A 23297-nucleotide genomic window follows, 5' to 3' on the forward strand; every position below is an offset into this window, starting at 1 on the left:
TAGTAAAAAGTGAAGTTACATTGTTCCAAAAAAAAATGCGTTATACACTTGAATTTAAAGAGAATTATGAAGCTTACCCATTGTTTTGGCGCGGGCTATCAATTATCTCTATAGGCCGATCCATGATCTTTATCTTTGAGTTGGAGTACTGTCTGGTCCAGTTAGTCTTTATGCCAAGCAATTAGCAAGTGGCAAGCGTGCATGTTTACCGGCTCGGAATTGTTTCCTAGTGAATCATATATCTCGAACCTCCGAGCTTTGATGTTCGGGTTAACAAGCCGATAATGGCCTGATGCATCCTTTGGTGTTCCAGGAAAAGCTTGAAGTGTAGGGAAACAAACCTGTAATGTAACAAAAATATAGATGTGGAATTGTGATGAGGAATCAGAAAAGATAGAAAAACATTCTAGTAATAAAAAATGTTTGATCAGGAAAATGATTAGTAATTAAAAAATCAGGTTAGCACTTACAATGTCTTTGTGATCCAATCTGTTTGATGGACTGTTTTCGAAACATCGGGTTACTTCCATGAGATTATCACGTCCCTCAATAAGGTATGACTGTTTGAACAGATAAAAGTAAAAACCAATTACTATTGACTTGACAAAAAACGAAAGAACAATTAGATGCACATGTGTTCCACTAATTTCAAGTTCTATCCGATTATCCAAAAGAAAAGAAAGAGAACAAATTGGACATAACTTACAGCCTATACGCAGAGGCATAATGACCTTTTTGGGGTTTTGATTTTCCCTTTTGATGATGTTGATTCCAATTTCTGCAACAGTGTTGTACAACTTGTTCCTTGGCCTAACAGATTCAGCAAGGTCACCGAGACTAACATATATATCATCCAGGTCTATAACTATTTCCTTGTTGAAAGGGTCCCTTGGTGCATGTTTCCATCCATGTCGGCGCACCATGCTCGTACACCTCGTCAACGAGACTTGTTGACATAAAATGTTCTACTAGCTTGTGAGTTGACAAAAGGCGATTTCGCATACCGTCCCGGCTTGGAAATCCTCTTTTCATACTCATGAGCCACCGGTGTAATGCTAGATGCTCTGGTTGTTTCGATTTTGGATTCATGCGATCTTGAGCTACCTCTTCCTTCCTAGCTTCGAGTTCCATCAAGATTGTTCCGTTCGTTTGCGGTTCCTTCGCCTAGGTCATTGACATCCGGAGGAGTGTCGAGATCAAATAGTGGAGGATCCGCAGCCCGTCTCGATTGCTTCTTCCCTTTTTTTCGATTCGCAGCTTTCGAAGTCAAGCTTTCTATTCATAGGATCATGTGCAGCGGATTGGGGCACATCTCGTCGTCGTTGTCCTTGGTCCCGAATTTTCCTTCTCTCGATTTGATAGCTGCAGACAACTTGTGACCTAGTCTCGCTCGCGCGAATTGCTACCGCTTGGGCTGCCTCCCAATTCGGTTGCATTTTTCCTTGGTGTTGTTCCTATTCCATCCTTCATAGGACTCGTTTTTGAGCTCTTGGCGCACAGTCGAGACCTAGTTCGGTACCTGCCTCGGTGATGTTACATTGGTTTCCTCAACTTTGGTTCTCTTGTCTTTTTTGTCAACAAACCTTACATCTTTCCTTTTCTTTGGTATGATTTTAGGCTCCATTTGAGCAAGAATTTGTTGGCACTCGGGCCCGAGAATAGCATCATGCACAGTTTCCAGCCCATCCATTGAAGGTTCCATTCGTGGTATGTTCTTCATTAACTGAACCCTATCTAGAATAGGTGTGCCGATATCAATGAACTCGGGTTCTTCGAACAAAGGAAATTCAGGCTCTTTGTGTACCTCGGTGCCAACATACTTCAAGAACTCCATCCTCCTATTTTCTTCTAGTTTGGATTCTGATTCTTCACCGCAACTGCCGTCATCTGCTAACTTGTTTGTTGTCCGTACCACATGTTCCTTCCGTGATGAGGTCATGTTTGCGTTGCGATCGCCGGCGACAAAATTGATGCATGTAGTTTACGGTTCTACTTCTTCTTCATTGTTTTCAAGTTGGTCAATATCATCCTCTGCTCCGTTACATCTTTTCCTCTTCGGATCCCTCATCAAAGCCGCTATGTGCTCGGCTTTTGTACTCGTCAATGTGAGTAAACTTGAGGGTGTTGGTTGTGACATTATCGATATCCGCCAATGTAACCTCTCGCATCTTCAAGAACTTTATTTTCTTTGTCACCAACGAGTGGAATAACATTTCCACATTCCTTCTCCACTACTCGTAACTTCAGCTTGTTCTTCAAGTTTTCCATGATCACCGAGCTGATTATCAAATGGGGCAAGTACTTTTTTCCAGTGGGAAGAGCATGTTTCGTGGTGTGCTGGTCCTCTGTGGGCAACACTGCATTCTTTTGTGCTGATATTTCTGTGTTGACCATAACTACATGCTCCTCATCCTTTTGAAGATTCTTCGTATCAACTGAAGTTTCATCTTCTTTTTCCAAGCTCGCGTGTTCACTGACAAGCATTTTGGTTTTGGCAACAGAGCTTGCGGGAGCAGGATTAGACTCTTTCTTCTCTGACTCGGAATTGCTATGATCGCACTCGACTGAAGGATGTTGGGCGGCATGCGTGTTACCATCCAACTTTGATTCTCCTTGTACATTCTCTTTACTGGTAGTATTGCTTGGTCTTGCTTCAGCTACATCTGCCGTTATTTTACTTGAATCCTTGGTTTCCACTTGACAATGAATCGTACCAACATCCTCATGATTAGGACCTTGCAACTCGTGTCTTTGTGTACCTTTGGTTTCCTTGGAGCAGCTCTCTTGCTTTTTTTTGGACTCGGGTAATATTGATTTCGTGGCATAGAATTGTGGTTCCTTGATGTCGTTGGGTCGGTTCGACTCGTGGCTAGGTTCCTAACTAGCATCCGCAAGGAAGCTTCAAAACCATGGCACGCATACTCAATCAAGCTTCGTAAATCTCCTTTTGTCCTACAAAAAGAAGATAATTGGAAAGAAATGAGATGTAGTGTAGGAGAAGAAAAATTAAAATTGTTTTTCCAAAAAAAGGATGTAATGATAGTGGTCAGCATTTAAAATGTGCAAAAGCATAGAAACAAAAACGATTGCACGACTTACTTCCTGTGTAACGTTTTGTGGAGCATTCTTTTCAATGAACTTGGTTATTTTGCGAGGGTCCGAGAATAGAATGCTTTGTGACATCTCGAACATATTCATCTTCTTCCGATTGCCCATTGTCATTAGCAAGTATTGTTGTTTTCATACCCCTGCGCTGGTGCATCGGATGGGCCGCTTGTTATGCTTTTTGCAACTTCGGAATCCGACATGGAACCATCATTACGACAGACTTTCATTCATCTCTCGGATCGGATGCAACATTCACATTCTCATTATCACTTCCATCTGTTATTGTCCTGTCATCCGATGCATCTTGTACTTCTGAGAATTCTTGCTTTAGCTGCAATTATATTGAGAAAAAACATAAGGATATAAAAATAAGGTTGTTTCTAAAAAAGACATGAGTGTGAAATGCAATGTAACATTTCAGAGTAATGGAGTTTATGAAAAAACAAACACCAAAAGCACCTAAAATGAAGAGGGAAAAAACTCACCGGTAATGCACCGAATGAGCCATTTTCTTTCATGTCTTGCTTTATAGCTTTTCTAACCATTTCATTTGTCCATACTGACACTCTAGTACCTTCAGGGTTTACACCAAATCCCGCAACTGTAATGAGTCGAGATATTTTACCTGTCATAAAAAAAAGAGAAGAAAAAGAAGACCATGGATGTAAGTAAAAAGCGTTTCATATGTAGAATCATGTTGAGAAGAGACGATGCCATGGGTAAAAGTTATATTTAAAAAACATATGAATAAATTGGAGAAGGAAGAGGTACCATGAGGTACAACATGCATGGACTGACTTGTTCCTTGTCTGCATCTACACTCAATGATTTACAAAGGATCATTATAACAAACTTGCACATGTTGAGCCGCTTTGCTTCTTTAATATTTACCAATGAAGGATATACTCTCGGGCCGACGCGGATTCCAGCTTGTTGGAGCCGAACGCAGCACATTGCAAAAGTTATGAAAAGCCTCGAAATTCTATCGTTAGCGGGTCTCATTGCGGTGAGCTTTGTTTCTAATGAGGTAAGGGTCGGCTGTTTCCTCCCGATAAGCGATAGTTGCTCCTTCATGAAAGCAGCTTGCGTCTCGATCTCGAGCAAAAATGACATCAATATCTCCAAATGGAACACCGATAACTTGTTGAACGGACTCTTCCGTCACCGGTATTGCGCCACGTCCGGGAACACTAATGTGCAAGACGCTGGATCAAAGCTTCCCATTAGAAACTGCACAGATCGGGATGCAACTTAGAACACTTAATATCCAGCAGACCGCCATAGTCATTGCTCCTTATCAACAGCTGTTGTTCCTCTGTAATGTTTGGGTATAACCTGACCATCCTCATAGGTGAAGCCCTCTGAAACAATTTCTTACTTTTTGTCTACATAACAAAGCAAAAGAAGTAGTTGAAAACAATCAGAGGATGTATTTTTCACTATGACAAGTTACAGAAAAATACAAATGAAAAAAGAGCAAAAAAGCACTAGACTAGGATGTTACAAAAAGTGACTAACCATATTATCTTGGTGCTGTTCATTACCAGCCCTGGAGATTCTTGTTTTACACATTGAATGCCTGGTCTAGCTTCATGCACATTTTCCTCTTGCTTGACATGGAATTGGACTGGTGACATGGAATGCTTCAAGTGTAAGCTTATGGCGCATCCGGTTGTACTTTGAATATCTTCCGACAGACTTGTTTTTTTTGTTACTACTAGATCTTGTCATTGTACACTGTAACAAAAAATCTGCATTAAAGAAGAAGTTACAATTTATTTGAAAAATGTAACTCTGCATAAGACATTTCCCCATGAAAAAAAGTGAACCCTTAAAATTTCGGAGTAATAGAAATTGAGATGGAATACATTACGTGAAAAGAGTTATATACTCTCTCTAAAAAGAAACGAACAATCCACACATATATATTAAAAATTACAGACCATAAAATGTCGTTCATAGGAACTAATACAAAAATGAGAATGAAGGTTCAACATAATAAAAAAGTACTTATTACATTTCCATGTTCAGAAGTACATTGCAGCATAGGTAAACAAAACACAGGTGGAAATGTGACAAACATAGATTTGGGAACATCCTCCCAAAAATCTAGTTATGAAATTCCAAAAAAAAAAAAAAATCACTCGAAGCCTCTCCCCCCCCCGGTACAGCCTGATCGTATTTCCTTCCCTAGATGGACTAGACAACACGTTCCCATGCATCATCAATTGAAGCCCTGAAATATATTGGCATGAAAGACGCGTCAAGGGCAGCAATCCTTTTGTTGACATATGCTACTCGATAGAACTTGATCATCATGTGTCCACCCACGTAGAAGTGATGGATAGATGTGTAATGAGCTTCAAATGTGGTCCTATACTTCATGTACATTGTTCCATCTTGGTCAACAAGCAAACTTGTGGTTTGGGAGGTTGGCAACTCGTATGGCATACAGGAAATCCCTAGGGCGTCCGAAATACTTGATATCCACTCTGAGCAGAGAATCTGAAGGGCCTTCTTGTACACCAAGGATGTCCATTGTGGTGGCGGACAACGTGGGGTAGTAATGCAAGTCCATGTCTTCGATTGGAGTCCCAAACCCTCTAGGGTAGTGCATAATAGAATTGCCTTCATGGCATGCAAGGAAATGCTCAACGGTGCATGAGTAAACATCGTCTTCATCATAAGGTAACATGCTGATGGTTTCGAGGTTGATGCATTTGATCAACGTGTCATTAAACTTGAAGGTGCCCCTTGTGTAATCTAGGTTTAGTGCATCAATCGGGTTTGTGCACCTAACAATCAGGTTGAGCATGCCGTGTGCTGTTTACGACATAATTGATAGGAGCAGTAGTCAAAGCTTTGACTGTGTGGAGTGCATGGAAAATTGCCTCAGGTGATGAAGAGAAACGGACACAAACCAAGAGGACACCAATTACTGGGCCAGGCTGCAGACTAAGGTAATCCATAACTAAACGAGAAACCATGGGGTTCCTAGATTCTTCGTTGTTGTCCATAGCTCTATTTTACTGTCTAAGAAAATTAGTTAGTTTCTACTGTGAAAAAACATAAAACAACTAATCTGAATATACAGAAGGAAAAAAAGATAGCTCAAAATCTATTATTGTATATAGCATATATGTAAGCTGCATGTTCCATTTTGTGTCCTACACATTATGATGTTACATGCACCAAAAAAACTCAAGCGTAGAAAAAGAGATGGTAGAGAGTCGGAGCTACAAGGTCGACGTGATGCAATAAACACTGCATGTAAAAGATGATAAAAATCTATAGTTACATCAGGAAGTTGTACACAGATTCAGTTACATGCACCTAGCAAAAAAAAAATATAGAAAAAATCCCTTTCCCCCATATCTGTAGCTGCTTGTACATGATTCGGTAATATATCGACCAGATTCAGTTACATGCATCTTAGCAAAAAAATATGTTACAAGCACTTACACAGCCTACAGCTGCGGCAACGAACACAAACATATCATTTTCCAGTTACATGCCCCCAGTGTATAGCTATCATGTGACATGCGTAATGCGAGATACTTATATCATGGTTTGTGTGACCTAGTTACATGGTTTGTGGACCATGTGCTACATGCTTTATGCCACCTGAAAACAACTGATAACCATTTTTTCGGGGACTAAAACTAGACTTAGCATTTGATTTTGATAACCATGTGCTACATCTAGTTACATTTTCATTCCCCACATACATAGCACTGCATGCAAAAAACATGGGTGCATGTAACCACTACATAGGAAAAAATATCAATACAAATTAGGATGTAACACTGTTTGCATAAAAAAAGGATCCACACACATCGGCTATGAGCTTTGACCATGGATATGTTGCTACAACTAAAATCAGCGAGTTGCGGAGGGGAGATCCTCGAAAAATAACTTAGATCCGTGAATGCTTCAACAGATCCTAACATATGCTGAACGAAAATCACCATCAACTTACCAGGAAACAGCTCGGGCGCCAAAGTAGATGTAGCAGCAAAACAGAGCAAAGCCGAAAAATCCCCCGAATCCCGCCGGATCATACGAAGGATGTAACCACAGAGACAAACCCGGATGCGGGGTGCTCTGCGCTCGAGGAGGAGAGGGCGCAAACCATACCTCACCGTCGACGAGCGATGAAGACCTTCCCCCGCCGAGCGGACGGAAATGCAGATCCGACGACGAAATCAGCCGCCGGCCCGACATGGTGTACACCCGCCGCGGCCGGGATCTCCTACTCTACTGGCGAGAATCGCGGGGAGCGGCGGCGATTTGGCCGGCGATTTGGCGAAGCTCCGGGAGAGATTTGGGCGAAGAGCGGAGGCGAAATGGATGAAGCCGACGGCACGAGTCCCGAAATTTGAACCGCCCGGGAAATTACTACGCGCACCAAAAGAAAAACGGCGGACGTTACGACCAGGTGGTGGCCCCCCGCGCGGGACGGCGCGCGATCGTCCGATCTCATCCAACGGCGCGGACGCGTGACCTCGGCGTAGGACCAGAACGAAGTCGACTAAGAGATAGAATTTGCGATAATATTTTGGGATTTTAATGGAGTGATGTAAGAGAACAGAAGTGAACTTGCACCGGATTTACAGAAGTGCTACGCCTCCCATGATCGGCCCGTCCCCACCTGACAGGGACACACACAGTTGTGGCACACTGCACCACCGCTGCGCCGCCTGGCCCAGCCAATCACCACCGATACATCGGGATCCACGCGACACTGACCGGAACGGGCCCACTGGCAGCCCATGACCCCGCAGGCCGCAGCCCTGCGCGGCGGCTCCCTCTCGCTTTCTGTGCGTGCGTGTCGTCGTCACCCAAATCCCGTTTCCGCACCTCGCCTCTTCCTTGACACCACCTCCCTCCTCCCTTCCCTCCTCGCTTATAATAAGACGCCGCCGATGCGCTCCTCCTCCGGTGGCCGCCACCTCGCGCCTCTCTAGATTCTAGACAGACACACTCGCAATCGCCACGCCTCGATCATTTCCAGCGGAGGCGACGATGGCGTCGGAGCCGGTGGCGCGGGCGGTGGCGGAGGAGCTGGCGCGCTGGGGCGGGATGCGGCAGACCGGGGTCAGCCTGCGCTACATGACCGAGTTCGGCGCCCGCCCCACCCACCGCAACCTCCTCCTCTCCGCGCAGTTCCTGCACAAGGAGCTCCCCATCCGCATCGCCAGGCGCGCGCTCGACCTCGAATCCCTGCCCTTCGGACTCTCCAAAAAGCCAGCAGTGCTCAAGGTCAATCAATCGATTAAATCCCTAACTATGCGCACGTCCGCCTTCGCTGTTACTACCGCTATGGTCACTTGTTTCGTAATTTGGGGCAACGGTTTAGGAATGGGTCGATTCCTCATGCGGTTTCCCTTTTCCTCGTCGCCTGTTGTTCCGTTTTTGATTCTTACGGAAAACTGGGGATCCCATATTTTGCTTCCCCTCCCTTTGGAGTATAGTCTGATTCGGGCTTTCCTGTGAACAGTTTGTACAATACCCATTACTATACACTACCTAGGATGTTTATTTCGGGAACTGCTCTCCTAGGATTCAATGCGGTTCATAGATATTTCCTCTTACAGTATTATTATAATATAATAATCTACCTATAAAAAAAGGTCCCCTGCTCCATTTTCTGTTTGTCATATGCGGTTTTCCCTTTTCCTTCTCGTCTCTTCCCTTTGATTCTGTCTGGAAAACTGGGGATCCCATATTTTGCTTCCCCTTTGCAGAGTACTTGGTCTGATTCGGGCATTTCTATAAACACTTTATACTACTTCAATAGCTTCACCGTGCAGAGTATCTCCTAGGATGTTTATTTCCGGAACATGTATACTGCTGTACTATACTCTTAAGGACAACTGTTATCCTAGGATTCAATGCGGTTCATAGATATTTCCTCATATAATATAATATAATAATGTCCCCATTAAAAAATAGGGCCCCTGCTCCATTTTCTGTTTGTCACAAGTCCTTGGAAAGTAGTAGGACTGGAGAAATGGAGATGGCCTCTGTTCATACGAGTCCCACTTCTAATGCTTATCACTAAGTTGCATGTTCTCGTTTGAGCCTGCAGAGTTTTACCAAGTATCCTCGTACTACCAAATGTTACTCTCGCTTCTCGGTTAACAGTCCTATTATCATCTATTGTTTCTCTCCGTTGACTAAAATACATCATGAAAGATCTGCTTACCCAGGTTTTACAATTTTCAGAACCTATGATTCAACTGCTTGCCATTTTTAATTCCTGGAGACAAGTGCAGGAAATGCTTCATGTTGCTAGATTCTCCCCTGATGCCAGCATGCTTGATTGCTTAACCATACTAGCTTCGAATTTTACACTTCAGATAGCAGAAGCACGTGAGCTCGCCAAATAATATTCCCTCTATCAGTTTTGTCTAGATACCATGTATTCACCCATTTTAGTCTAGATGCCATGTATCTAGACGCTAAAACCTGTCTACATGCATACGTATCTACACATAGTTGAGTCAACTAATTTGGGACGGAGGGAGTAGTACGTATTTGAAGAAGCTTAAAAGAATCAGCATATCTTGCCATCAGACGTTTACAGGACTAACTTTCTTTGTTCGCCTCTGTTAAGGTGAGGGATTGGTACTTGGACTCGTTCCGTGACATCCGCTACTTCCCCGAGGTGAGGAGCCAGGAAGATGAGCTTGCATTCACCCAGATGATCAAGATGATCAGGGTGCGGCACGCCAATGTGGTGCCCACCATGGCGCTGGGTGTGCAGCAGCTGAAGAAGGACATGGGTGGTACCAAGGCTTTTCCCTCTGGAATCGAGGAGATCCATCAGTTCCTTGATCGTTTCTACATGTCAAGGATCGGGATCCGCATGTTGATAGGTTAGCATACCTACCACCTGCCTTTTGTGTCAGGTTTTAAATCTACAATTTTTTACCGGTGTCTGTCGACAGGTGCAGTTACTAGTTTGCTATTTGGTGTTAAAGCTCCAATTCTACAACCATTGTTCGGAAATAAGTGGCTCGATTTTGTTTAGATACGGATGTATCTACGCACTGAAATGTGGCTAGATACATCCGTTGGATGGATGTATCTAGACAAAGCCGAGTCACTTATTTTCGAATGGAGGGAGTAACTTGTAAGGGGTGTTTCTGGGTTTATAGAGATGCAATTACTGGTTAGGTGTGTTGGCACATTATCCCAACTTAGCAACTGATATGGAAGTTCATTACTGATTTACTTTCTGCCTTTCCAAAAGAAGAACCGCCGCAAGCCTGTCATTGTGCCTCACAGCAGGCTAAAAGATATTTTCAGCATTCAGTTAATTTGGAATGTATTGTTTTGGAGTGCAAGTGGGAGTTCCTTGTGACTTCTTAAATCTTTACTCATATAAAGATCTCAATTAGTGGCAGCGGTCCGTCACTTAGAACCACCATCATCTTCTTAACTCTTAAGACACCATCTATTAATTTGACGCAAACCATCGAGATGCCCTAGTTGGGAAAAATTGACCATTGAGATGAGCGCAGGTGTTGGATGATTTGATCGGATACACTATTTGACAGGCAGTAGTATATTATCTTTAAACATATAGTGTGTTCTGTACTCCACAGCAATGCTCGGGTATTGTGGCAGTGTTCTCTAAAATAAATTGTGCGAGTCATTTGCTATAGAACAAACATTGTGTAATAATTTCCCTCCGAAAGTGATCGTCACTGCATATCCATATCCAATCATTTTATATTTTCTTGCCAATGATGATAATAATTAGTATAAATTAACATTTTAATACATGACAACAAGATCGAATATTATGCTGTCCCTAGCCTGAGTCTAAGATACTACCAAATAGAGTTAGTACAATGTTGTCTTCTGACTTGTGCTAATGTTTTTTATTTCAGGGCAGCATGTCGCTTTACATGATCCTGATCCGGAGCCTGGCGTCATAGGGCTCATAAACACAAGATTGTCCCCCATGCAGGTGGCTCGACTTGCCAGTGAAGATGCACGAGCTATTTGCATGCGAGAATATGGATCAGCTCCTGACGTCGACATATACGGAGACCCAGATTTTACATTCCCGTAATTCCCTGATTTGATGTTTTGAACTACGACGCCTGCAGTACTTAATTCATCAGCAATACAGTTGCACGCATGAAGTCTCAAAATGATTTTAATTACTTCTTTGACTTCTCGATTGCAGATACGTGATTACACACCTACATCTCATGATGTTTGAATTGGTGAAGAATTCCCTTCGTGCAGTACAAGAACGGTTTATGGACTCTGATAAGCATGCACCTCCTGTTAGGATCATAGTTGCTGATGGAGCAGAGGATGTTACTATCAAGGTTTGTCTCTCCCCCGGACTACAGTTAGAGAACTCATTTTGTGAACCCACAACCTTCTATGCATACAAAAGTTTACCCTTTACGGTTGTATCAGTTTGACCTTTTTGTGCATACAGCAAACGAAAATGGAAAAATTGATAATTAAATTGATAATTTAATGGAAATTGAGAGTTTCAATCGTGAAGTAACCTTTGCAATACACTTAAGTATTAATTCTGTAGAGACCAAATACTTTTGGCATATCGAAAACCAGATTTCATGGTCTCCCTTGGGACATTTTTGTTTCTTGGGAGAGTGGTTCTTGTATGCAAGAACGGTGTTGCAGTAGGAGTTTTCACTACCTTTTGCTGTTGTTGAGAGAGATCATTATTCTGCGTCACATTTACTGTAAATAATTTAAAGCATTACTGTAAATAATACAATTCTTGAGCCAACTGTAATAGATACAATTCTTGATACTCGTATGACTTACAGTTATAACCTTTGTAATGCAGATTAGCGATGAAGGTGGTGGAATACCAAGAAGTGGCCTCCCAAGAATTTTTACTTATCTCTACAGTACGGCAGAACACCCACCTGATCTAGATGGCCATAATGAAGGAGTAACTATGGCTGGGTATGGTTGTGGGCTCCCGATTAGTCGCCTTTATGCTCGATATTTTGGTGGGGATCTGCAGATCATTTCTATGGAGGGATATGGTATGTCCATATTTCACTTTCTTATTTTTATGTATGGAGTATTAAACAGCCTGTACATTGTTTGATGGGCTTTCATCTATACACTAATCTTTCAATTACCATGAATCTCTGTCTGAAAATTAATTAACCATTAATTGTTTCTTCCTCTCAGGCTTAGCTTTAATAAGTTTGTTGCACTCTTTTCTTGCTCTTTTCTGTAGGAACTGATGCTTATCTCCACCTATCACGGCTGGGAGATTCAGAGGAGCCCTTGCCTTAAGAGATTCAGAACGACCCGCTGTCTCAGTGATCTAGTTCAGCTCTGATACCACTATTCCTGTTATTAGGATGATGCAATTGTTGTGCTGGTATGCAAATATAGTTACCAAGGCCAGCCACCACTATGTTTCAGCTGTTCTGCTCTATTGGCTATGGAGTGTCATCAAAACTCAATTTTTCTTACCGTCACTAGAATTCTGCTATCGTCACTGGAATGACGTTGCAAAAGTACACAGAACCAATCGTCGGTTGGAGAATGTTATGTGAATCATTTGTCTCCATAGAAGAGCTGGTTTCGTCTACAATATGTCTCCATCAGCATAGCTAATAACTAAACATCTACTAACTTTGTTCCAAAATAACTGTTGCAACTTTGTCTAGATACCGTGCATTTTAGTATGTAGATATATTTCTATCTAGAAAAAGTTGCGACACTATTTTGCAATGGGGAGTATGTGGGAACTCATAGAGGGAAGTCCTGAAATCTGTCCAGTGCGTTCCCTTCTGCATTTGTAGTGTGATGTTCGTTATATGACCAGTTCACCATCACAAACCCATTTCTTTTGAGATATTTGTGGCTGATTTGTCAACTTACAACACATACACGCTGAAAAATAAACTACACCCTCCATCCCATAATGTAAGATGTTATTACAGCATATGTACATGTTGTAATAACATCTTATATTATGGGACAAAGGGAGAGCAACAAAGACCCAAGGATTTCTACAGCCTGTTGTAATAAGAATCTCATGGCCGCTTGGTGGGACATCAATTGGTGTGTCCCTCCGCCCTGGTTGCGGTGACGCCCACCGCATTGTGAATTTCAACATAATTTCAACACATAAGAAGTTTTGAAAGGTGTATGTGGATGACACAGAGGGTATAAAATAGTATGAAATTTGGATGTTGAGAGCAGGGGTGGATCTAGCACCCCTCTAGCCCGAGCAGCCGCCGGCGCCCTGCTTGCGATGCGTGAATTTCTATAATAATTTTGTCCAAAATTTAACATATTAAGCATGTTTGCCCAGGCTTTGAGAAGTTTATGGGTTCACCACTGGTTGAGACAAGAGGGAGTGAGAGGGGAAGATTTTTTTTAAAACAGGGGAAGGGCCCCAAAGGACATAGAAACTGCATTAATCCTCAGTGGTGGCAACACAAATTACATCGGGGACCTGAGAGAAAAGATCAAATATACCATAGTCCTCCGACTTTACACACAAGACCCTAGACTAAAGACAAGAAAAGCCATCAAATCCTTCTCCACCGAGGATGAGCTTGAGCCTTAAAACATAGGCACCTACACCAACATCAGGGACTATGCCACTTGCGATGGTATGGGAGGGGAGTCCCGCGTTGAAGCTAATGGAAGGCCTCCGGACTGGCACACTGGGCTAGAGAGGTTATCCGTGAGATGGCACCGTGCAGCTACCGTACCAGCGCTTCGAGTGGCGGCCCTTCAGCCACGAGAGTCGGTGGCAGACTAGCCCCAGGCTAGTGGAAGGCCACCAAGGATTTGCTCCAGAAGACTGCTGCAGTACGACATCAGATCGAATCTTCTCTTCTTCTCCACCGCCACGGTATAGCCTAAAAGAAAAAACAAACCCGCCTCGATCTGGAGAGTCCCAACCGAGCTTTATTGAAGGGTGTGTAGTAGTCATGCCGCCGCCCGTCTTCGGATCCCTTCATAGAAATTTTCATTTGTTTCCATGATGACTATGCCATGTACATAATTTGTTTGTCGTTTTCATGCAAACAAATAACACATTTATATGCTTTTAATTTGTTTGGCATGTAAATTTTTATGTTTATTCTATTTGTGCACTCTTAGAGTCCCGTAAACCAAAAAAGTCTAAGTGCAATGCTTTTTTACTTGCAAAACACATAATGAATTAGTACTGCGTATTCTAAATTTGTATTTCAGGCTACCAAAACATTTTGTACTAACAGTTTTTGAACAGATCGTATTGCTGGGACCCGAACTCAGATACGGCGATACCTATCTCGAAAAAGAAAGGCAATTACCGATCTCCCCAGATTCATTTTTAACTGCCTTTTTTGGGCTTCCAATTCCTCTTCGCGGCGGACAGCGCAGACATCCCCATCAACGATAAGTCCACCCGCCTCCACACCGCCGGCGAAGCCCTAAACCATCGTCCCACCGGACTGGCCAGCAGCTGCTGCCGACGCGATGGCCGGCAGCACCACGGCTGCGGCGGAGGCCAAGACCTCGGTGTGGTGGGACATCAACTGGTGCGCCGTCCCCGCCGGCTGCGGCGATCCCCACCGCCTCGCCGACAACATCATCGCCGCGCTAGCCTCGGCAGGCTGCAATGGCCCCGTCTCGGTCTTCGCCTACGGCGATGCCTCCCGTGTCGCCCCGGGCGTCCTCGAAGCCCTCTCCTCCACCGGCATCTCCCTCAGCCACGTCGCCGCCGGTATACACCCCCTACCCCCGCCTCCTAATTGTATGACGGTTTTCTTGGCCAGTGTCTGCCGATAGTGAAATATCCCCAATCTTTTTTTGGCAGGAGTTAAAGATGGTGTTGACAAGAAGATGCTGGTCGACATGGTGTTCTGGGCGTATGACAACCCTCCACCAGGCAATTACTTGCTCATCTCAGGGGATCAGGACTTCTCGGATCTCCTTCATAAGCTTAAGATGAAGAAGTATGAAATCCTACTAGCGCATCCCCCAAACGTGTCGTCTCGGGGACTTTTCAGCGCAGCAAAGATTGTGTGGCTCTGGGAAAGCCTCGCTGCCGGAGAGCCATTGCTGGCGAAATCCCCGCATTCACATACCGTGCCAGATCGCAACCGGAACTCTGATAATCTGGATGCATCAGAGAACTTTCCTGCCCTGTATAATAAGAGTTGTGACAGTAATGTGAAGGCAGCAGCGAAGCCAATCCAGATATATATAAAGAAGTCAATTGTCACATCCACTTCTGCAAGCAATGAAGGTCAAGTAGAGCATGTTGATGGAGTTTCTGAAGATTCTACAGGAAGCACAGCGAGTGAGCTGGACAGGTCTTCTGTTTCATCATCATCATCAAGCTCCGAATCAATCGAGGGAGCAAAGATGGACCAATCAAGCCTGCTCGGAACACCTACCTTATCTCAGTCACCAGCGCAGAAACCTGCGGTGCAGTCTCGTTTGCATCAAATGGAAATATCACAGCGGTTCATCACTGGTGGGGAAACTAGCATTTCAACTAAATGTGCATCAAGAAGTGGAACTCTTGATGGTGTTAGTAATGGGCAGTATCCTCAAGTGCGTAGGCAGTCAAACTCTTCTAAAGCTTATGTGGGTGATAATAATTTAAAAGAGGGTAAAGAATGCAAGGTGAAGCCACTGCAGAAGTATGTAAAGAAGACAAACATTGCATCTAGTTCTAGCAATCAAGTGGAGTCTTATGTTGGGAGCACTAGGAGTGAGTCTACTGTCTTATCATCATCAAGTTATAAATCAGCGAAGGGAGCTAAGGTTGATCATGCAACTTCACAATCAACTTCTACATTGTTCCAGTCATCTGCTCAAAAACCTTTGGCGTCCATTCGTTTGCATCAAGTGATAGCACCACAAAAATCCATCCTTGGTAAGAAGCCTATTACATCTACAGGGCATACTTCAAGAGATGCAAATCATGGTCCTGGTGTCAGTCTTGGCCATTATCATTCAACATATCAGCAGCGATCCCAATCTTCTTACGCGCAGAACAAGCTTCATTCTAACACCATTGTTGGTGATAATAATGTGAAGTCCGCCAATCTATATAAGGCAAAACAGCACCAAGAATATGTAAGGAAGACAGATATTTCATCTAGTTCTGCAAGCAATGAAATACATCTCGGATTTCCTAGTAATTCTAAAGGAAGCACTTTGGGCCTTTCAAGTCAATCTATATCATCTTTGTTCTGTTCTGAGTCGCTGGATGGGACAAACGTGAATCCTCTGCCCCCCCTGCCATCAGCTCAAAAACCTGCCACACCTACTCATTCTCATCAAGACGGAGCAGAGTTCATCTTTGGTAAGAAGCCTAGCACATCAGTTGAGTTCACGCCAACAAGTGGAACTTTCTGTTTTGGTGCTAGCAGTGGCCAATATTGTCCAACAGATCAGCAAACTCAGTGTTCTGTGTTGCTGAAACAAGACAATTCAGTTCCTCCTAATCCTCATAGTGCGTTTTGTCAGTCTTACTCGACGAATCCAGAAGTTGGCAGTCCAGTCCTGCCATCAGCAGGGCATAATGGTGCCCCTTCCTCTCAAATACAAACATTGCCAAGTGGCTCAACCTTCCAAGGCCTTGCTGATATTTGCTCTGATATGAGTAGACTGGCTATTTCTGAATGCCCGACTAGGCTGCCCTCCCCAGGCACACCTGCTAGTATGCCAATGGTGTCTGGACATCCTAGAGCATTCAGCCTCCATGTGGTCAAATCCTCTTTTCATGCTGGTTCAGACATCAGCCTCCATCCAAATCACTCTAATGCTCCTCAATTTGTCCAATCGCCTGCAAGTGATAGCAGACCTCCTCACCCACCGAATCTATCCTACAGCATTCAGAGTCCTGAAAATCATGGAGAGACGCAAGAATCTCCACCAAATTCTCCTGAGCATGACGTTGCTATAAGAAGCCTACTGCATGCTCTGGGCATACTGAAAACCGAAAAATTATCCCCAACAGAATCAAATATTGCAGACTGTATACGCTACGGCGAGATGAATTTAGCTGGTTTTGATACTAAGAAAGCTCTTGAATGTGCCATTCGAAATCAAGCTGTCGTTATGAAGAAGTTAGTCAATGACATGCCTTTATTTGTGGAAAAAGATGAAAGCCTCTGGAAATGTGTGGATGTAACAAACAGTAACGCTAAGCGTCCTAAAGCGCTAGTCACCCTTCGTAAGTTCATATCCTCTGCTGCTGGCTATTCAGCACTAAAGGATTCTCAGTCAAGGTGAGGCATTGTACCTGCTGGTTTGTGTTCTGATGATTTCATCTTTTATTTCGGATGTTGTAACATTGTCTGTGTTTCCGTTGCTGGTAGGTATCAAGCTGCAACCATTTTGAAGAAATTGTGCTTTCAGCAGCATGCCCTTGGCGATGTTCTCCAGATTTTGCAAATTGTAATTGTTAGAAAGAAGTGGCTTGTGCCTCATTCTTCAGGCTGGCAACCGTTGTCCTTCAACAGAGTAGCGGTGGACGTAACTGGTGATGCTATTGGAGAATTCACCTCTTGATTCTTGCCCTCTGCTCAGGTGGAATGGATATTTTGATGCGCTGGTGAATGGCGACTATGAAATATCTTCAACATCTGAAGTTTCTTTTGGATAGTGTGTTGGCCCTTTAACATAGTATGAGATCAGATGCTACAAGTAGAGTAGTTTAGATACCATACTATTAGTAGTTCTTAATCATGGGAGTTTAGTGATTAGTCCCAAACAAAAGGACTATGAACATCCTGCTAGTTGTGTTCCAAGCATGGATGAGCTACGCAAGACACGGTTTTCCATATGCTTTCAAAGAGACAATTCGGTAATGGGTTCAGCAAGATAGAGAAGTACACGGGAGCTGTGTTTATTCGTGGCAGTCCAACAGTGCCTGAGGCTGAAGGCAGGTTGAAAATTGTGACTTTAATGGTTAGTTGGTTACCAAACTCCATCAAAGTGGCAATGCTCAATCTGGTTAAATTCCAGTGGTTTATTTCCTGGAAACCTTCCTTCTATAGCATGGCGTGCTGTTGCTAGTAGATCGAATTTAGTAGCAGCTTGAAAAATGGTTTTTTCCCTTGTTATTCAAGCTTTATAATTCGGTTGGAAGTATGTATACCTGGTGCCCAATGAGGCAGTGACTCACTAATGAAGTCGCTGGTGGCTAACCAATAGGATTGCTTTGGATTCGCTTCTTGTCCCACTTGTGATGCTTGTTGCTGGAAAAAGTTAGTGATTGTTATGAACTTGGATGAATCTCTAGTTTTTCTCCTCCTATTTTACACAATGTAATGTCATCTTTCTGGTGTAGAATGCAGTCAAATGAGATGCCACTCCTATAAATTTGTTGCCTCTTCTTAGGCTGGTCATAGTGGGAAGTAACTTAGACTAGTAACATATATCATGTTACTAGTCTAAGTTACTACCTTCATAGTGGATAGTAACTTATACTACCTCCGTTTCAAGGAATAAGGCGCACGCGTATTCCAAGACGAACTTTGATCATAAAAATTGAGCAACAAAATCTTGATTATATTGTATGTAATTAGTACCGTTGGATTCGTACTGAAAATAACTTTTTAATGGTACTAATTTCATACAAACATTTTTGATCTATTTGAAGTAATTCTTGGTCAAACAAAAAGCTCGTAAAACGAGGGCGCCTTATTCCTTGAAACGGAGGTAGTATGTGGTATCATGCATTGTGTCATTTATTATGTTGTAGACTCATTTTGCCTTGGGGTGTGTGATGTTATGGTAACATAGCTAGTTACCACCTCAATCTCTTTCTTCATTTATTGGCATGTCATGTCACCAAAATACCTTGAGATGTGTGATGTTACTAGCTATGTTACTCCCACTATGAGCAGTCTTAGGAGGTTTTGTTTGATGCATTTAATAGCTGCACCGATTGCAGCCCTGATCAGCATTCTCTGCGCACACCAAATAATGAAATAGAATTGCAATTCCATCACAATGGCTAGCGATTTGCACTAGCAGTTTAGCACAGACGTTGGCCTTCTATGACACCTGCCCTGCGAGGCTTTCATCTGGTGGACCTGCTGTGTTCGAAGCATGGACGAGCTACACAAGACACAGTATTTCTGATGCTTTCAAAGAGACAATTCGGCAATGGGTTCAACAAATTTGATTTTATCATGTGGTCAGCAAGATAGAGAAGTACAAGAGATTGGATTCGCTTCCTGCCCCAATTGTTATGCTTGTTGCTGGAAAAAGATAGTGATTGTTATGAACTTGGATGAATCTCTAGTTTTTCTCCTCTTTTACACAATGTAATGTCATCTTTCTGGTGTATAATGCATTCATATGAGATGGCACTACTATAAATCTATTCCCTCAGATTCAGTTTGATGCATTTGATCGCTGCACTGATTGCAGCCCTGATCTGCATTCTCTGTGCACAGAGAATAATTGAGTATAATTGCAATTTCATCACAATGGCAAGCGATTTGCACTAGCAGTTTAGCCGTGACACCTGCCCTGCGAGGCTTGCATCTGGTGGACCTGCTGTGTACTTTGTGACTTGAAGACCTCATGTTTATTCATAAATCGTACTATATTATATTTAAAAATAGTAACAGAAAAAACAGCTGATGGACAATGAGAAGAACACATAAATTATACTACTGCCCGAGCAGCAGGTCCACCAGATAAATGTGTTGCCTCTTCTTAGGAGGTTTTGTTTGATGCATTTGATAGCTGCACCGATTGCAGCCCTGATCTGCATTCTCTGTGCACACCAGACAATTGAAGTATAATTGCAATTTCGTCACAATGGCAAGCGATTTGCACTAGCAGTTTAGCACAGACGTTGTTGGCCTTCTATGACACATGTGCCCTGCGAGGTTTGCATCTGGTAGACCTGTTGTGTACTTTGTGACTTGAAGAGCTCATGATGTTTATTCATAAATCGTACTATATATTAAAAAATAGCAACAGAAAAAACAGCTGATGGACAATGAGAATCACATAAATTATAACTACTGGCCGAGCCTGACAGAAACGGCAGAATTCTGATCCTTGCTTTTTCTCCTGCGACAATTCCTATGAATGATGAAAATCCTACAGTACGTTTCAAAGAGGCCCTACTGAACATGTTTTATGGACGGCATTACTAATGACAATGGAACCAAGAATGGTGAAGCTGAAACAAGAGTGACCTCCCCAGCAGCAGCAGTGGCAGCAGCATAATCAAGTCGCTGGTGTGGAGGACTTGAGCTCCTCGAGCGCAGATTTGACCTCATCCTGCAGCAGGTCGATCCGCCGCAAGTAGACCTCCAGCTCGAGAATCCGTTGCTGCCTCCACTTGTCTCCCTCCATGGGTATCCCAGCCGGCGGCTCAGGGACCTTGGCACCGAGACCCAGAGGAGACGGGCAGCCGCCCATGCCTAGCATTGCACGGACCATCTCCTTGAACAGAGGCGTCAGGACGCTGCTCTCTGTGTTGATTGTTGGCTGCGCGGCTGCCGGCACAACAACAGGCTCGGCGCCGTCCATGGCTACTACCTGAGGAAAGAAGGCCGGCAGCGAGTCCTCCGTCTTGACAGGCATGGACGCCGGCGTGAACTGCGGTGTCTGTGAGGGATCGGCAGCGAAGTCAGCCGTGCGCCTGCGTCGGCCACGGCGCTGCGCCTTTGAGGAAGACGGGGACTTCGCGTCCCCGTTGTTGGTGGCGGTGACGGTGGCGTCGTCGTCGGAGTCTGCGGCGCCGGGGTCGCGTCCGTGCTTGTCGGACGCGGGGCGCCAGATGTTGCGCGCGATCTCGAAGACGGCCTGCTCGTGCGGGGAACGGAAGGTGAAGGAGTTGCCGGAGACGCGGAGGCGGTCGACGCAGTTGCGGTACTTGCGCTTGAGGCGGCGCAGCTTCTCGGCGAGCTGGCTCTTGGAGAAGTCGAGCTGCAGGCGGCGGCGCATCTCCTCGTAGAAGGGGTCCGTGTCGTACTGGTGGGACGCGAAGGCCGTGCCCCGCTGCGCCGTGAACTCGGCGAAGGCGCGCAGGATCACGATCTCGTCCTCCTCCGTCCACAGGCGCTGGAAGAGGGGCCGGCGCTCGCCCCCGGCCGCGGCGGCGGCGGCGGCGGGGGCGGGGGCGGGGACGGCGGCGGAGGAGGAGAAGGGGGCGTTGGAGATTGGGTCGACTGGGAAGTCGATGTCTTCGGAGTCCCCGTTGCCGTAGGCGTCGGCGTCCGGGAAGGAGGAGGAGGCGGCCGCGCCGGCGGCGGAGGGGTCGTCGACCATGGGAAGCATCGGATCGGATCGGATGGGAGATGGGGGATGGGCTCGAGCCGGTATTAGGGTTCGGGGTTTTCGGTGGATTGGGTTCCAGGAAAGGCAGGTTTGGGTTAGCGAGCGGACCAGGTTAGTCGTCGCAGCCTCCCTTCTCGTGAGTTAGTTGCGTTGCGCCACGAATCAAGGTGGGACCATCTTGTAGGGTACGTTTTCTTATTATTTTTTTCCTAATATTGTGGCATTTTTTAGGTAAAATATGGTTGCATTAATAGTGTAATCTTAATCTACCATACGAACACCTGATTTTAAATTTATTTATTGAAGAAACATTACTTAAATTTTTCAAAAATATTGAAATAATTCACCTCGATTCTTACCTGTACAAGTTTTAAGGAAAAATACGAACATATGTGACCTACATAAAAATATCCGCTCCGATCCGAAACCGATCAATATCCGCTCCGATCCGAATCCGAGAAAATATATGGTAGAAGATATGGTATGAGCAAAATTCGACTCGATCCAATCCATTTACACCACTACCCTTAGAGCATCTCCACTCAACCCCCCAAAGCACCCCCAAACGGCTTTGGGGAGGACCGACGTTTAAAAAAAGGCAGAAGCTGGAAAGCGGGTGGGCCTGCCCTGTCGGTGAGTGAGAAAGATTACCTTCCAAAAGTTGTGATTTCCCCTCTCTTTTCCGCTATTTCCCCGCTAGCCGCTACTCCCGCCATTTCCCCCTCTCGCCTCGACGCCCCCTCCACCGTAGAAACCCAAGGCTCCTCCACACACCGCAATGCGCGTCGCCTCCCCTCCACCTACTCCATGCATTGGCTGGAACGGCCGCTCATCGGCGGGGGTCTCCGTAGCTAGAGCCATAGCCCGTGGCACCACCGCAAAATGAGCTCGTGGCCCTACCGCAACCTAACGACGAGCTAGAACTGCTAGACTTCTACTTCGACGGCTCCTGTGATGATTCCGAGTTCAACGAGTGGAACTAGGTGTTCGTAGCATATGCAAACGTCGAGGCGGCGGTGGAGGTGGCGCAGTTGGGAGCCGAGGAGTAGTTCCAGGGTGACCCGGAGTAGGCGGCGATCCTAGAGACCTTCAACGCACAACACTTCTAGAGGATCAACAAGCAAGGGCTCGCGGAAATCGACGCCACCAACTACGAGCACACCCTCGAGATCTCGCGTGAGCGGGAGACCACGGAGGAGGCATGCCGCCTCCTCATGGCGGCCAAGCGATAGAGGATGCTTGAGCTCAACGCTCAGCGCCAAGCTGAGGTTGCCGGTCGCGAGGAAGCGAGGCTCGCACGGAATGAGGAGGCCGAGGCAATGATTCTACACCGACGGCAGATGCAGGAAGCAAGGGAGAAACGGTGGATGCAAATTCATGCGTCAAATGGGAATAACAATGGCGAGGCAGGCCCATCGGGTGCCCCAGCGGACAACCAGTAGACTATGGTGACTTTAAGTTTTACTGCATTTTTTAGTTCAAATTCCGCCCAAGTATAAATACTTTCATTAAATTTGTTTGAAATCCCTTGAATTCGCCTTGTTGTTCTTATTTCATCGAATGTTGAATTTACTTCTGGGGGAGGGGTGGCTGGAAAAAAAACTTCTCTCCCATACAAATTGTTCCGCCAACCCCCCTATACAGCCGGCGAAATGGGTTTGCCAAAGGCCGTATAGGGGAGCCGTCTGGAGATGCTCTTATATTGTCAAAACAATACACTTTATCATTTTATATGTTGGTTGTATATTTTTATATTCTAGTTCAAACTGAACATGCACATACTGTCTACAAGTATTATTTATACCGTATATTTTTTAAATAGTATTTTCAATTTATTGTTTAAAATACGATCGAATCGTACTAGAGCGCCAAAATAATAAACGCTAATATATAAATTTTGT

General features: G+C 44.6%; 3 protein-coding genes across 3 annotated transcripts; 2 read left to right on the forward strand and 1 right to left on the reverse strand.

Annotated features, from left to right (window-relative positions):
- The first annotated feature begins 8036 nt into the window (after positions 1-8036).
- Positions 8037-12721, forward strand: LOC124702496 (pyruvate dehydrogenase (acetyl-transferring) kinase, mitochondrial-like). Its single transcript, XM_047234637.1, has 6 exons — positions 8037-8370; positions 9728-9989; positions 11010-11190; positions 11312-11459; positions 11954-12158; positions 12359-12721. The coding sequence occupies exons 1-6, from the start codon at positions 8134-8136 to the stop codon at positions 12415-12417; spliced, it is 1092 nt and encodes a 363-aa protein (XP_047090593.1). The 5' UTR covers positions 8037-8133; the 3' UTR covers positions 12418-12721.
- Positions 12722-14607: 1886 nt separating this feature from the next.
- On the forward strand, positions 14608-17969 carry LOC124695668. The gene is made up of 3 exons (XM_047228495.1): positions 14608-14854; positions 14948-17375; positions 17466-17969. Exons 1-3 carry the CDS (start codon positions 14608-14610, stop codon positions 17656-17658), a joined length of 2868 nt encoding a protein of 955 aa, XP_047084451.1. The 3' UTR covers positions 17659-17969.
- Positions 17970-20320: 2351 nt separating this feature from the next.
- Positions 20321-21466, reverse strand: LOC124698420 (probable transcription factor At5g28040). Its single transcript, XM_047230908.1, has one exon. The coding sequence runs from the start codon at positions 21394-21396 to the stop codon at positions 20341-20343; it is 1056 nt and encodes a 351-aa protein (XP_047086864.1). The 5' UTR covers positions 21397-21466; the 3' UTR covers positions 20321-20340.
- Between the last annotated feature and the right edge of the window lie 1831 nt (positions 21467-23297).

This window comes from Lolium rigidum, chromosome 3 (assembly GCF_022539505.1).
Source record: "Lolium rigidum isolate FL_2022 chromosome 3, APGP_CSIRO_Lrig_0.1, whole genome shotgun sequence".
NCBI classification, from domain to species: Eukaryota; Viridiplantae; Streptophyta; class Magnoliopsida; order Poales; family Poaceae; genus Lolium; species Lolium rigidum.

Bases quoted from the DNA above. Each gene is read 5' to 3' on its own strand.
- LOC124702496 (XM_047234637.1), top strand. From the start codon at position 8,134: ATGGCGTCGGAGCCGGTGGCGCGGGCGGTGGCGGAGGAGCTGGCGCGC. The intron at 8,371-9,727 runs GTCAATCAATCG...GCCTCTGTTAAG, and splicing joins AAAAGCCAGCAGTGCTCAAG to GTGAGGGATTGGTACTTGGA. The intron at 12,159-12,358 runs GTATGTCCATAT...TCTTTTCTGTAG, and splicing joins CATTTCTATGGAGGGATATG to GAACTGATGCTTATCTCCAC.
- LOC124698420 (XM_047230908.1), bottom strand. From the start codon at position 21,396: ATGCTTCCCATGGTCGACGACCCCTCCGCCGCCGGCGCGGCCGCCTCC.
- LOC124695668 (XM_047228495.1), top strand. From the start codon at position 14,608: ATGGCCGGCAGCACCACGGCTGCGGCGGAGGCCAAGACCTCGGTGTGG. The intron at 14,855-14,947 runs GTATACACCCCC...TTTTTTTGGCAG, and splicing joins CCTCAGCCACGTCGCCGCCG to GAGTTAAAGATGGTGTTGAC. The intron at 17,376-17,465 runs GTGAGGCATTGT...CGTTGCTGGTAG, and splicing joins CTAAAGGATTCTCAGTCAAG to GTATCAAGCTGCAACCATTT.